The sequence below is a fragment of the Myotis davidii genome, unplaced genomic scaffold (assembly GCF_000327345.1).
Source record: "Myotis davidii unplaced genomic scaffold, ASM32734v1 scaffold109, whole genome shotgun sequence".
In the NCBI taxonomy this organism is placed as follows: domain Eukaryota; kingdom Metazoa; phylum Chordata; class Mammalia; order Chiroptera; family Vespertilionidae; genus Myotis; species Myotis davidii.
The window spans coordinates 634,214-648,024 of record NW_006300368.1 but is presented as its reverse complement, the minus strand read 5'-3'; the positions used below and the strand labels follow the sequence as shown (position 1 = coordinate 648,024).

Below are 13,811 nucleotides of genomic sequence, written 5' to 3'. Positions count from 1 at the left end.
GGATCTGCTTCCTGCTCATCCCTCAGGAGTGGGTCTTGGTCTCCCTCAGACTGGGGCCCCCTGGGAATAGCACCTGTGTCTCCCACCTATTGGGAGTGTGTCCCCTGAGAACAGACTCTCCTCAGTCTTCTGAGCTACCGTTTCCCGCCAAGTACTGAGTCACCCCATCCTTAAACCAGGAAACACACCATTCCCCACTGGCACATGTCGCCCGAGGTCCTGCCCCTGCCCTGGGGCCCAGTGCAGAGAATGAAGCTCCGCGAGCTGGGACTCCGCAGTCCCAACAGGCAGGGCTGCTGTGGGACACAGACCAAGGCCAACAAGTAAAACGATACATGGTTGGACTTGTCCCGATGTGTGTCTGAAGGTAGAGACGTGTGAGTCTGGTGCTGGGCAGTGATGGGGATAATGAATTTTATTTGGAAGAGGTGATGATGGTGCCAAAGGTGTGTATCCTGACTGCAGACCAGGCTGACCCGTGGACAGACTGGGAGAGAGGGAAACGTAGGTGCATGCTGGGAGTTGTAGTGCAGCTAGGAAAGGTTGCCGCAGGAAGTTAAGGATCAAGTGTGTTTAGAAAACGGACATGCACCCTGGGACCTGTGGTCTGAGCTGGCAGAGGGTCTGACCTGGTGGTCCGGGTGTCCCGCAGGGCTGTGGTGATGTATTCCGACATGCGCTTCTCCATCAGTGCGACTCGGATCCATGCCCGGCCCTGGAAAGCATGCTCACCTTTACTGAAGGGACTGTGTGTGCGCCCTGGGTCTGGACCTGCGGCTGTTCTCCCCGTCATCCATGGCAGAGGTGAGGACCAAGGAGCAGGCAGTTCCCCGACACCCAGAGCTTGGAGAAGCTGCCTGGTCCTGCCCACTGCAAGCCGCTCACCTTGGCTCGGGCTGTGCTGATGTTCTCCATGTTCTCGATGCTGCTCACACAGTTGTTGGGCACTTTGTTGCAGGCCAGCCGGATATAGTCCCAGAAGCCCCGCTGCCCATCTGAGCTGAACCAGCTCACTGGACCTGCTGGGGCACAGGCTGAGCCAGGGCAGGGAGGGGGCTCAGCGGGACAAGGCAGTTTAGAGAGGACCCATGTAATGGGTCACACACATGCATAAGTGTAAGCCACGCACATACATAGTGCCTGCCCCAAACACGTGTGCACACACATGCATGTACACAAAGGGCACATCCCTATAACTGCATGTCCAGAAGACCCCTTCCCCTCTCCCTAACTCTGCACGAGTTTCTGTACATAGACCAGAATTGGGACCAGGGTCAGTGATGGGGTTCAGAAAGCCACAGGGTAGATCCGAGTGGAGTGGCTGGGAGCTAAAGGACGGGGGTGGGAGAGCTGGGCAATAAGCACCGGAACCTGGGCCCACCTTTGAAACGGTGGCTGAGGATCTGCTCTAAGATGGCTGCAAAATTCACAAACTCCTCGGATGAGTCATCGATGGGCTCTGCGGTGTACTTCTCCAGCAGTGTTTTCACAGAGAACCTGGGTGGAGGGTAGGGAGAAGGGGCAGGGGGGTGTCGGGTGAGAAGACAGGGTGATGGTGGCGGGGGAGGGGCATCAGGCAAAGAGGGACAAAGGGCAGTGAAGAGGTCATGAAGAGCACGGATGTAGCGGGTGGCAGAGGGAAAGGGTGGGAGACAGGTGAGAATAGAGCGACCATAGAGGTGCTGTGACATGGGCGTGCTAGGGCAGCAGGTGGGAGACTGATTGACAAAGTGGGTGACAGGAAGGGTGACAGCCAGAGAAAGGAAGCTTTGGGAACAAGGTATGAGAGGGGTGAAACAATAGGTAGCAAGTCCAGGCACCCAGAGCGGAGGCTGTCCCAGAGCCCCTCCTTGCCCACCCTTTGGAGTTGCATTCCCAAGTACGTGTTGGGGGTCAGCTAGGAGATAGAGCTGGTTTGTATCCCTGCACTGAGCTGTCTTCTGCTTTTGCTGGAATAACCTTCAGTACCTTCTGGAGTGGGGGAGTCGCCTGTGCCAGGGCTGTGAGTTGGCACTGAAAACATGGGGTGTGGGTATGCATGGTGACCAGGTGGGCTCTCAGCACACCAAGGCCCCCTCCCCCCCCGCCCCGTCCCCTTTCCTTCCCAGCTTAGCCGCCCACACACCAGCTGCCCAGAACTGGGAGGTGCAGAGCTGGGCTGGGGGAGGTGCAGGGTGTGGGCTCAGCACACCAGCTGGGTGGGAGGGAGCAGTGGCTGCAGGTCTGTGGAAGGGGCCTTGGGGGTCAGAGAAGGAGGGAGTCAGGGAAGCCAATGGAGCTGAGGGACTGGAGCCCAGCAGCGCCATCCCCCTCTGCAGTCCTGCTTAAAGCCTCAGCTCCCTCTGCATTCCCTACTCCTAACCCCTGCATCTCCACCTGCCTTGCTGCAATGTGTGGGGCAGGGCTGAGGGCACGGGTCCCAACATCCCATATTGCCCTGTTGTGGGGGGCAGAGCAGATACAGGGGCTGCTGGAAACTGCCCTTCCCCCCTAAGCTTATCACGCCCTGTAATTGGCCAAGCACTGTACTTTGCAGTATCATCTCATCCATCCCTACAACAGTCCTGGGAAGTAGTTCCCCTTATCATCAACCTCATCCCCAGTTCACATAGAACAGTGATGGCGAACCTATGACACGCGTGTCAGAGGTGACACTCGTGTCAGAGGTGACACGCGAACTCATTTTTTTGGTTGATTTTTCTTTGTTAAATGGCATTTAAATATATAAAATAAATATCAAAAATATAAGTCTTTGTTTTACTATGGTTGCAAATATCAAAAAATTTCTATAGGTGACACAGCACCAGAGTTAAGTTAGGGTTTTTCAAAATGCTGACACGCCGAGCTCAAAAGGTTCGCCATCACTGACCTAGAAGGTAACTGAGGGTCCAAGTGGTCGATGGATCTGTTCAGAGTCACATCACACAGCTTCTGAGGACTCAAGTAAGTATGTCTGATTCCAAAGCCCTTGCTCCCTCTGCTATATCTCGGTCCCCTGGTGGCTGTCAAGTTCCCAAGGACCTGAGCAGCCCCTGCCTGCTCTGCCCTCTGTCCTCCACTCTGTGCCCCAGCCCTCGGGCACTGGCCTCCTTGGCTCTCAGGCCAATGGCACAGCTGGGTCCATGGACCTTCCTTCCTTCCTTTTGGACTTAGAGCTGGTCTGGCTTGAGCTCAGAGCCAGGTCTGTGTTGGGGTTGCACTAGGGGAAGGCAGCCTGGTGGACTCCAGTCCTGTTTCCTGGTGATACCCACGTGGCTTTGGACAAGTCATTTCCTCCCGCAGAGGCCCATCGTCTCAGGTGCAAACAGGAACGGTATGACCTGCCTCATTAAATGTTGGTTCAGATCCCAGACGGGCCTAGAAGAAGGTGAGTGTGTGTGATCCTGAGGTGCGGAGAGGCTGGGCCTTAATGGGAAGGTCGGGCCTGCCAGGAGGAGCCTGTGTCAGGGTGTTCTCTGGGCTTCATTATGCAGCCCCCACACCCTGCTGATTTCTGATCATCTGGGTCAGACCACAGTGGGGGCCTGGGGCTGGCTTCAGCATCGCTGCATCTGTCCTCAGGGGTGCTGCAGAGATGGCCATTGCCCCCGGGAGCTCCATGGGGTGCTCCCTGTTCGGAGGTGCAGTGGCTGCTGCAGGTTGCCATGGAGACAGGGAGGCCAGGGCCCAGGGGAGACCTCAGCTTGCTAAAGGGACCTGTTCTGGGAGCTGGAGGCAAACCATGTGACAGTGATGAGGCAGCCGAGGCCCGAGGGGTTTCTTAGCCTTTGTCATGCCCCTGATTCTCCCCAAACTCTCTCTCTCACACCAGCAGCTCTTAGCCCACTTTCAACCCACCAGAACCTCTGCTCTGCAGCCTAGACCAAGGGGAGTTCCCGCTCCCCCACACACTCAAGAGGCCCAGCTGTCCTGGCTGGCAAGAGAAAGAAGAGGTAGGAGGGAGGAGTGGGACAGGAAGGGTGTCATCAGGACAGGGCTGCTGTGTGCCAGGCACTGGGCTAGACTCCTACAGGGATTGTGTCATTACCGTTCCTTGACATGGCTGCTACATCTATAATGGGGGTGCTGAGGCACCCAAGACCCGAATGAGTAGAAGATTTCACCACAGTTGCACAGCTAATAACTGATGGAGCAAGAGCTTGAACCTAGGACCATCTGGCCCCAAAGGCAGAAATCCTGGTTTGACACCACACTGGCAGAAGTTGAAATCCTGGTTTGACACCACAGTGGCAGAAGTTGAGGTGTGAGGGAGGAGGCAGAGGTCTACACTTTGTACTCATCCCTTCTATAACACGTCAGGCATCTTTAAGAGGCCTGATGTGCACGGCACTGTGCCAGGCACTAGGGATCTAGTGGTGTGAGACAGGCGCAGTGTGGCTGGGTGTGTGCCCAGGAACCTGGAAGGAGCTACAGGACACAGTAGCCAGGGCATCAGGTGGGCACTGACTCTTGTGTACGGGCAGGTGGAGCTGGCAAGGAAAACAGCTGAGATGTGCACTGGAAGCCCTCAGAGGTGGCATGGGGGTGGGGGGAGCAGGGAGACTGCAGGTGACGGCAGCTGGCATGGGGATCCGAGAAGGAGAGATGAGTACAGTGAGGGCTGAGGTGGAGGCTGAGCTAATGGCCATGCCTGGCTTCAGAGCAGCCCAGGGAGGGTGAGTCCCTGCAGGCTGCAGTGGGAGGTTCACTTCCTGGGCCCCAAGAAAGGGGGGCGGGTCTTCTCACCACTGCAACAGCCCACCCTCAGGGACCAATGGGCCTGCCCTCCCAACCTCCTCGCCTTGAACCAAGGAGGCCCAGGTTTCTGCGGCCAGGCCCTCGGTCCTTCCCATAGCAAGGGCAGCACCCCCCGCCCTTCACTGGATGAGCTCAGGGTCTTCGCCCACAGGCCCTGTTGACTCTGCCACAGGTCGGAGCTGCCCAGAGAAGGAGGACATCATTTCTGCTTCAGGATTGAGCACTGGAAACCCTCCCAGAAAAGCCCGCTCCAGAGAGGCCAGGCTATTGGTGGGAATGCGGGGATGCCTGGAGGGCAGCGATCGCCTATCCTGCCGCCCTGTCCTCAGCAGGGGAGCCAACCACCACCCTCCCCCTCGCACGGTGTCACTTCCTGGTTCTCACAGGAAGCTGCAGCACCAATTAAACACCCCCCACCCTCCGGGCCTCGGGCTGGGCAAGGCCTGGCTCGGCCTAGAAGGGTAGGAACCAGGCCTCCAAACCCACTCCCGGTCTGGGCCTCAGAGGACGGTGGACGCGCTCCTCTGAACCCTGTGCCACCTTCCTTGTCTCCGCGGCTGCTGTGCATCCTCCCGCAGGCAGCTCACCCCGGTTTCCAGAACCGGCCTGACCCCGCTCCCCGCCCGCGCCCCCCGCCCGCCGGCGGGGGCCACCTGCACACGGTGATCAGGTTCCTACGCTCCACGGCCACGTTGCGCGAAGACGCTTTCTTGGAGGACAGCCCCAGAGCCATGGTGGTCAGGACAAAGCTCGCTTCCATCCAGATGTGCAGCCCCTGCTGCCGCTGCCAGCTGCCCCTTACCCCGCCCGGCACCCCGGCCACCCCGCCGGATCACGGCTGGGCCTTCTGCCCATCGGGGCCCCTCGACCCCTCTACGGCCATCCCCCTGCTACTGCGCGGGTGCCGGCCCCTAGGCTCCCTCCCCAGGCGGCGATTGGGAGCAAAACAAGGCCGGGGAGGGAGCTCTCCGAGGTGCTGAGCCGGGGCCCGTCACCCCCTCCTCTAGCCGTCTGCCCCCCCTGCCGGTGACGTCACGGCCCTTGGACTCCGCCCCCCGGCAGGCCAGGGACCAATCCGCAGAGGAAGCAGGATTTCGTGGGGGAGGGGAGAGGACCAGGACCTGCGGGAGGGCGGAGGGGGTCCCTGGAAGAGGCAGCGATTGGAAGGAGTAAGAGGGGGTATCTGGCCTGTCCCCCACCCCCATATCCAGAGCCCGGGACCCCTCGTCTTACGTCTCTGAGCTTCAGCTCCTCTACTCCCCAGTGTCTGACCTGTGGTCAGCGGTGTCGATCTCAGATTTCACCCTGGGTAATGGAGGTCCTCACCTGCTGCACCCTCATCCCAGCACCCCCCTTCCCTTCAGTATCTTAACAAGACCTGGGCCAGGTCTGGGTGCAGAGAGCGCAGGCCCCGCACCGCTGACTCAGGAGGCCAAGGAGCAGTCAGAGAGACTACGCATCTGTCGGAGTCCAGGCTCCACTTGGCTGAGCCAGCCCGCGGAGCCCACTGCTCCCGGGGTGGGGGATGGGAGTTCACCATCAGCCGCAGGCGCCCAGAGCTCAGGGCTGAGTGGAGAGGAGACTGACAGCTGGGGGCCTGGGGTTTGTGGGGATTCCCAGCAATCCAGCTGGTGCCCACAGTAGTCTCAAGACAACTGGAGGGGTGCAGCCACAGCACTGCTTCCCCTCGCACCACCCTAGGGGCATCTGGCTTTCGGTTAACCTCTTGGCTGCCAACACTGTTGCATGGTGCCATCAACCCTCTCTGCAACGCTGAGAAGGTCCCCGAAAAGCTGGCTGCATCTTTTTCAGGAAGGCGAGGGAGATGGAGGCACAGCCTGGCTTTCCGCTGCCCTTTACCTCCCAGTTGTTCTCTTACATCCCTCCTCCCACCTGCGTCATTCCCCACCTCAACCTGTTCTTTTTCACCCACTGAGTCTCCAGCTTCCGCAGAAAGCCTTTCTGTGTTGATTAAAGGGGTTCACCCAACTTCCCCATCTGGCCTCAGGAAGGTCCGTCCCAGGGTTCAGCTCATATGTGTGCACCAACTCTACCTAATTACTGGATTTATTCTACTCTGCTAATCGATGATCAACATCTCCGCATTGATTGAGATGTGCACCCACATCTGAATATGACCAGCAAGCAGGCGTCTTCTGTCAGCACCAACAGGAGGAGGAGGTGAGGAGTTCCCAGTGCTGATCGGGCTCCCTTGGGGCTGGGAGAAGGTCCTGACTGCTGGCTCAGATCTGATGTTCACTCAGCCTCAATTCTTGGCTTCTGGGACCTTAGACTTGGTCTTTTCTGTCCCTCTTTTGTCTTTTCCCTCTGGCCTCATCTCTAGAAGCTCTTCCCAGCATCCTCCTGCCTTCAGACTCATAGCCGTTGGCAATAATGATGTTCTTTTGCTTTTCAATTCAAGATATATATTATGCACAAAAGAGCATACAAAACACTAATGTGCAGTTTAAAGAATATTGACAGCCCGACCCGTTGTGGCTCAGCAGTTGAGCGTAGGTCTATGAACCAGGAGGTCACGGTTCGAATCCTGGCTAGAGCACATGCCCAAGTTGTGGGCTGGATCCCCATTGTGGGGTGTGCAGGAGGCAGCCAATCAATGATCCTCTCTCATCATTGATCTTGCTCTTTGAAATATATAAAAAATATTAATAAAATAAAGTGGAGATACAGTCTCTCCAGTAACAGTAGTCAGTCATCTCTGGGTGATGTTAATACCTCTCCTACTAGTAGTTCAGCCACATTTCCTCTAAGGATTCTGTAAACATAAAGACTAAATTATAGAGTTTACTACCAACAAAATTCCTTACATAAAATAATAAGGGAAAGAAAGGGTGGGGAAATTAATATATAGAGTATATGGTACAAAACAAGCAAGAAAGAAAATACACATAGCTTCTGCAATAATTATTTCTGAAACTTGTCAGAAGTTGATATTTATAACTTTCCTCTTCCATTACTCATTTTATTTTCACTTTGTCCTAAAAGGGCACTTCAGTTTGTTTTTTAACCAGGCCAGGTGACCAAACCTTCATTCTTTTTTCTTTTTTTTTTTTAGAGAGAGAGAGTAGAAAGGAAGGAGGGAGGGAGGGAGAGAGAAACATCGATATGAGAGAGACACATCAATTGGTTGCCTCCTGCATGCACCCTAACCAGGGTTGGGGATTGAACCTGCCACCCAGACATGTGCCCTTGATCAGGAACCAAACCCACGACCCTCTAGTGCGTGGGTCAATGCTCCAACCACTGACCCACACCAGCCAGGGCCAAACCTTCATTTTAGAAGACTCTAAGTCCTCAGAATTGAATTGTTACCATTTTTCTTTAACTTTTACTATAGGACATGGAAGCAGGAAGAGGCACATTGGGGAATTCCACGGGTCCCAGACATAGTGCTCCCTAACTTCATTGTGTAGCACCCAGTTTGTCCTTGGTATTTGAGTTCAGCCACCCCAGATGGTAACCTCCTTCTTTGTTGATAGTAGCAGAAGCTGCTATGGAACTGGGCTTCCTTGAGTCTGTGAGTATGACAGGAGCTCAGAATGAGGCCAGGTTACAGTACTTAGTCTTCAGAGTCAAGGTGGACATAATTACTGTAATGGGCACAAGGACCAAATGGCAAGCTGGGAATGCAGTGTGATGGCCAATAGACCATGGTCTTTCTAGGTAGGTGGACAGCCAATGATGGCATTTCATGACTTACATAGCCAAAAGTGAGCAAGAAGGAGTTAGCAGGAGGCTGATGTCACCCACTGCAAAGGAAAATCACGATCCCTCCCCAATTTCCAACTCAAAGCATTTTTGGCTGCAGAGCCCATTGATCAAAGGGGAGGCCAGTTTCCTTCAGGAAAAATCTTGCAGTGCCACAGAAGTTTATATCATAACTAGAGGCCCGATGCACAAAATTTGTGCAAGGGGCTCAGCCCTCGCAGCCGCAGCTTCGTCCGGAAGGTCATCCAGACGGTTGTTCTGCTGTTCGGTCTAATTAGCATATTAGCCCCTAATTATATAGGATAATTATCTCACTCTTCTCCCAAAGGTACTCAGCCATTTATCTGAGCAACTGTACCCTGAGGAAAAGGGAATACTCAGATCTTTCAAGACTTTGGATACAGGGTCTGAGCTGACTCTGATTCTAGGGGACCAAAATGCCATTAAGAACATATATGGCCAAAACCGGTTTGGCTCAGTGGATAGAGCGTCGGCCTGCGGACTGAAGGGTCCCGGGTTCGATTCCGGTCAAGGGCATGTACCTGGGTTGCGGGCACATCCCCAGTAGGAGATGTGCAGGAGGCAGCTGATCGATGTTTCTCTCTCATCGATGTTTCTAACTCTCTATCTCTCTCTCTGAGCTTGTTAGCGTTTCAGAGACATGTTTTTATGTATTGTGTTAACCCCCTTCCATCTCTTTCCTTTGGAATGTAGCACCCCGTCCACTGCTAAAATTAGACTGTACATCGCAACCTATCCACCCAGGGGAGATACTCTTCCTTGAGCTACTTTGAGTCTCCTTGTCCTATTTCTTACCACATGGACTGCTACTTCCTCTCTGTAAAAAAAATAAAAATAAAAAAAAAAGAACACATATGAATTCTGATTGGCTGGTGGGTGTAGCGAAGGTACAGTCAATTAACATCTTTGTCTTTCATTAGTGTAGATGTTCTTGAGGAGCTCTTTTTCTACTTGGTATTCCACTTCGCTTTGGCCATTGAGAACTGCATGTGATGTATTTCCTCATCCTCTTACGTTTACCTCTTAGTATGCACACTTCAGCAAACATTTATCGCACACCTACTATGTGCCATGTCCTGTGCAAATCATACAAGAACTACATGCATATGCATATTTATAGACTACTAGGTTGGTATATAAGTGGAGGGAATGAAGAGAAAAAATGAAACTCAAAATTAGAGTTTATGGGATTGGAACAGTAGCATTTGAATATAAGCAAGGAGTGACAGGCTCTGATTTGGGGTTTTAAAAAGTTGTCGGTTACCGGGAAGTGAATGGATGGCTCCTTGGTGACTGGCCAGATAAGGTGGAAGGTTTTCAGTCACTCCCAGGTTTATGGCTTGAGCAATGGGTGGACCGGGGTGTCACTGGCTGAGATAAGAGCACCTTGGAAGAGGGCCAAGTTACAAGAGTCTGCAGAGTGGAGAGAGGAGATAGCTCAGAAAAGACAAACTTAGGGGAGCACCAACATGGCCAGAAGCGATAGGCGAAAGATGAGCCAGCCAAGAAGATAGAAAAGAAACCATTAGAGAGTTAGGAGGGGAACTGAGAGCAGACATTTCCAAGAAGGGAGAGGCTGCTGCCTGTGTGAAATCCAACAGAGAAGTCCAGCTGAGGAGCTGGGGAGTGTCCAGTAGATTTGGCAACGACTACGCTGTTAGTGGAAGGGGAGGTGGGGCAAAGCCAGGCTGCCTTGAGTAGAGGAGGGAAGGGGAGGGAGAAAGAGGAGAGAGCACTTTTCATTGAGGAGCTGAGCTGTGGGGAGAGCAGAGCGATTGCTATAAGGCTTAGGGAAGGCTGGTTATTTTAATGGGGTAGGCTTGTGCTCATCAGAGCAGTAGGGAAAAAGCGAGAAGAGGGAGAGGGTTGTGGGAAGACTGGAGGAGGAGGAGCGGAAGTGGTGTATGGTGTTGGTGGGGGCAGGGTGCGCAAGAGAGGCAGGAGTCACACTGAACAGCCTGGGCCCCCTGGAGGACGGGTGGCGTCACTACAGACAAGTTTACAGGAGTTGGGGGAGGAGAGGAGATTTATTAAAATTTTCAGTCCAAGTGCCTTTTCTGTTAGAGAAAAATCCTCTCCTACCTGAAGTTGGTTTCATGTTCAGTTTATTAAGCTTCTGAATCTATTGAATAAGTGCTATTACTTTAAACAATCAACCTCTCTCTGATACTCACCCAAGTGTGGACAAAAGGCGCCACATGCTGACCTGACAAGCTCAGGGGAGGCCTGCATGGCCGTCTAGCAAACTCAGAGACCTAAGGTCACCACAAAGGGTGGTCTGAAATGAAACTTTAACGAAAAGCAGTTATGGTGGGCAGTTATGTCCTAGGCCGGTATCTTCACTGACAAGGTCAACCTTTACCTTAACTGAACCTAGCTGTCTTTTTGCATCTATGGTAACATACCCTTGAAATGTCTGGGTAACTTGTAACTTCCCTTTTTCTGGAGCCCCTGGGGCACAACCATGTAACCCACCTACGTCCCTCCTTTGATTGCAAGGTCTAAATACAAATGTTTTTATTGATTTTCAGAGAGAAAAAGGGAGAGGGAGAGACAGAAACATCAGTAATGATCCCACAACCCGGACCGGGAATGCAACCTCGACCTCCTGGTTCATAGGTCGACACTCAACCACTGAGCCACGCCAGCTGGGCAGAAGCTACTATTACTCTCACCTGGTTCCCATTTTACCTCCGAGGAGACTGAAGCCCAATGAGGTGAAGGGCCTGGCCCAAGGCCACACTCAGTCACCCGGGCCACGAAGACTCTACCACAGATAAGCACTGTAATGAAAATGGCTGATTCTGCCCTAACCGGTTTGGCTCCGTGGATAGAGCATCGGCCTGCAGACTCAAGGGTCCCAGGCTCGATTCCGGCTAAGGGCATGTACCTTGATTGCCAGCACATCCTCAGTAGGGGGTGTGCAGGAGGCAGCTGATCAATGTTTCTCTCTCATCAATGTTTCTAACTCTCTATCCTTCTCCCTCCTCTCTGTAAAAAAATCAATAAAATATATTAAAAAGAAAATGGCTGATTCTTCTGAACACTTTAAACACCTCAAGCAATTGGCAAAACATACACAAGTAAAATTATTTCTGAATGTATTATGTCTGGTTATTAGGCACACGGGGGCTTCTTTGCAATGAGGAGAGAGAACTTAAAGTATAGAAGTATCTCTCCTGTCTCTGTTATTTTTTTAAAATATATATATTTTTATTAATTTCAGAGAGGAAGGGAGAGGGAGAGAGAAAGAGAGAGAGAGACATCAATGATGAGAGAGAATTATTGATTGGCTGCCTCCTGCATGCCCCACATTGGGGACTGAGCCCACAACCTGGGCATGTGCCCTTGACTGGAATCGAACCTGGGACCCTTCAGTCCAGAGGCCGATGCTCTATCCATTGAGCCAAACTGGCAGGGCAAGGATGCCTACTTCTCATTCGGAGGTCTGCCATGGTCAGAAGCATCTGTGACCCTGGGCATCCTGCTGTGTCTCCTGCTGCTCTCCACGCCTGTCTAATCGCAGGTTTGCCCAGTTGTCCTCCTCCTGATGCTCGGACAGGAGCCTGCCCTGATCTCTGACAGGCTTTCTGCTCCCCCGGGACACAGAGCCGCTACCATCCTGGGAGCCTTAGTTCCTGTGAGCGGAGCTGGTTCTACTTGGAAGTAAGTGTGCTTATTCCCCAAAGAGTCCTGGGTGTGAGGACGGCTCGGTGAGGCCACGCAAGGTTTGGGGGTTTGCTGTGCCAACGAGGCAGAAGGATGAGGGCGCCTATATGTGATCGGTCCCGGCAATCCTTGGCATCCGCCCTCCAGGCCTTTCCGTCCAAGATGGAGGAGGGGTGGCAGGATTCACCAGCTGCCGGCTCCATCCTTCACGCGCCCACCTGCTGCAGCACTTAGAGTGTTTGCAAAAAGGAAACTTCTGTTCACCTTTCTGCTGAGTCACGGGAGGGATCCCCGCTCACCCTGGGGTTTATTGGCCAAAACGATTGTGACTTGGTGCACGGAGGCCCCGGGGGGCGTGGGCTGCCTTTCTCTGCGCAGTCCCGGAGCCCAGTGTTCACTCTCCCAGGCCGGGAGGCTGCGGGCCCCTCCACCTGGGTTTCAGGCTTCTGTATCCCCGACCACCGAGCACAGCGCCGGCGGAGACATTAGTGGGTGCAAAATAAATGCTGGGGACGTGCTTGAATGGATGCAGGAGCTAACTCCCCCATCTTCTCAGAGTTGAGCCTTAGGAAACCCCATTTCCTCCCCTTACCCAAAAGATATCAGACCCAGTGTTGTTGTTTTTTTCTGCAAAGTGAGATGGGTTAATGTGGTCTCCTCCCACACCTCCCAGCTGACAGCACTGGAACCTGAGATAGGGGCCTGGGCCCTGCAGAAACCACTCCCTACCCCACCCCACCCCATCCAGGGCCCCTTCTGCACCGCTGGCCAGGCACCAATTGAAATGAACCAGGCCTGGGGCCGAGCTGAGGCTCCGGGTCCTGATTGGCTGCACCGGGTCTATTCAAAAGGAAACAAGGAGTGGTCAGAGAACCTGGACCTGGGGAGTCCCCCCCTCCCCCAGGCTCCTGGAGAGACAGCTGAGTTACTGAGCTGAGTCGGCTGGAGGCTGGTTGGCCTCCCCGTCAGGGAGCAGAGGCCCCTGGGAGGGATAGCGGTCCCCTCAGCCTCAGCTTTCCTGCTGGGATTGGGTGTGAGCAGCTCAAGGTTCCCGATTGGGATAGTCCACCGAGGAGGGGGAGCTCAGGGGTTCGGGGCCCAGAGGCCTTGCTCCTTCCCTTCCCCATCAGCCAGCCTTGGGCCTCTGCCCCCGCCTGTTGGAGCATCAGAACCTCAGGGTCCAGCATATGGAGGACGCCCCCTCAAGAGACCGCGTGCTGATTGGGGTTTTCTCCTCACGGTGGCAATGGCCACTATTTACCAAACTTTACTCTGTGCCTGGAGCTGGGCTAAGGGCTTCCTGCACAACATCTCATTCCACGGGCAGCACCTCTCGGAGGACGGATGTTATGGATTCAGGATTGCTGCAGCAATTCTGGGTCTTTTTTAATTCCAGATGAATTTTTGGAGAGTTCGTTCTAGATCTATGAAGTATGCCGTTGGTATTTTAACTGGAAGTGCGTTGAATTTATAGATTGCTTTGGGTAGTATGGACATTTTAATGATGTTGATTCTACCAATCCATGAACACGGTATGTTCTTCCATCTGTTTATGTCTTCCTCAATCTCTTTTTTCAACGTCCTGTAGTTTTCTGAGTAGAGGTCTTTTACCTCTTTAGTTAAGGTTATTCGTAGGTAGCTTAATTTTTTTGTAG

General features: G+C 53.6%; 1 protein-coding gene across 1 annotated transcript in view; it reads right to left on the bottom strand.

Annotated features, from left to right (window-relative positions):
• The window catches only part of RUNDC3A (RUN domain containing 3A), an 11,119-nt gene extending 5,357 nt beyond the window's left edge, over positions 1 to 5,762 (bottom strand). Inside the window, exons 1-4 of the mRNA XM_015572513.1 lie at positions 5,391 to 5,762; positions 1,382 to 1,497; positions 886 to 1,034; positions 630 to 715 (exon numbers count right to left, since the gene is read on the bottom strand). Coding sequence (XP_015427999.1) covers positions 630 to 715; positions 886 to 1,034; positions 1,382 to 1,497; positions 5,391 to 5,497 — 458 coding nt within the window. The 5' untranslated portion in view covers positions 5,498 to 5,762. The remainder of the gene's footprint in view (positions 1 to 629; positions 716 to 885; positions 1,035 to 1,381; positions 1,498 to 5,390) is intronic.
• Positions 5,763 to 13,811: the final 8,049 nt, after the last annotated feature.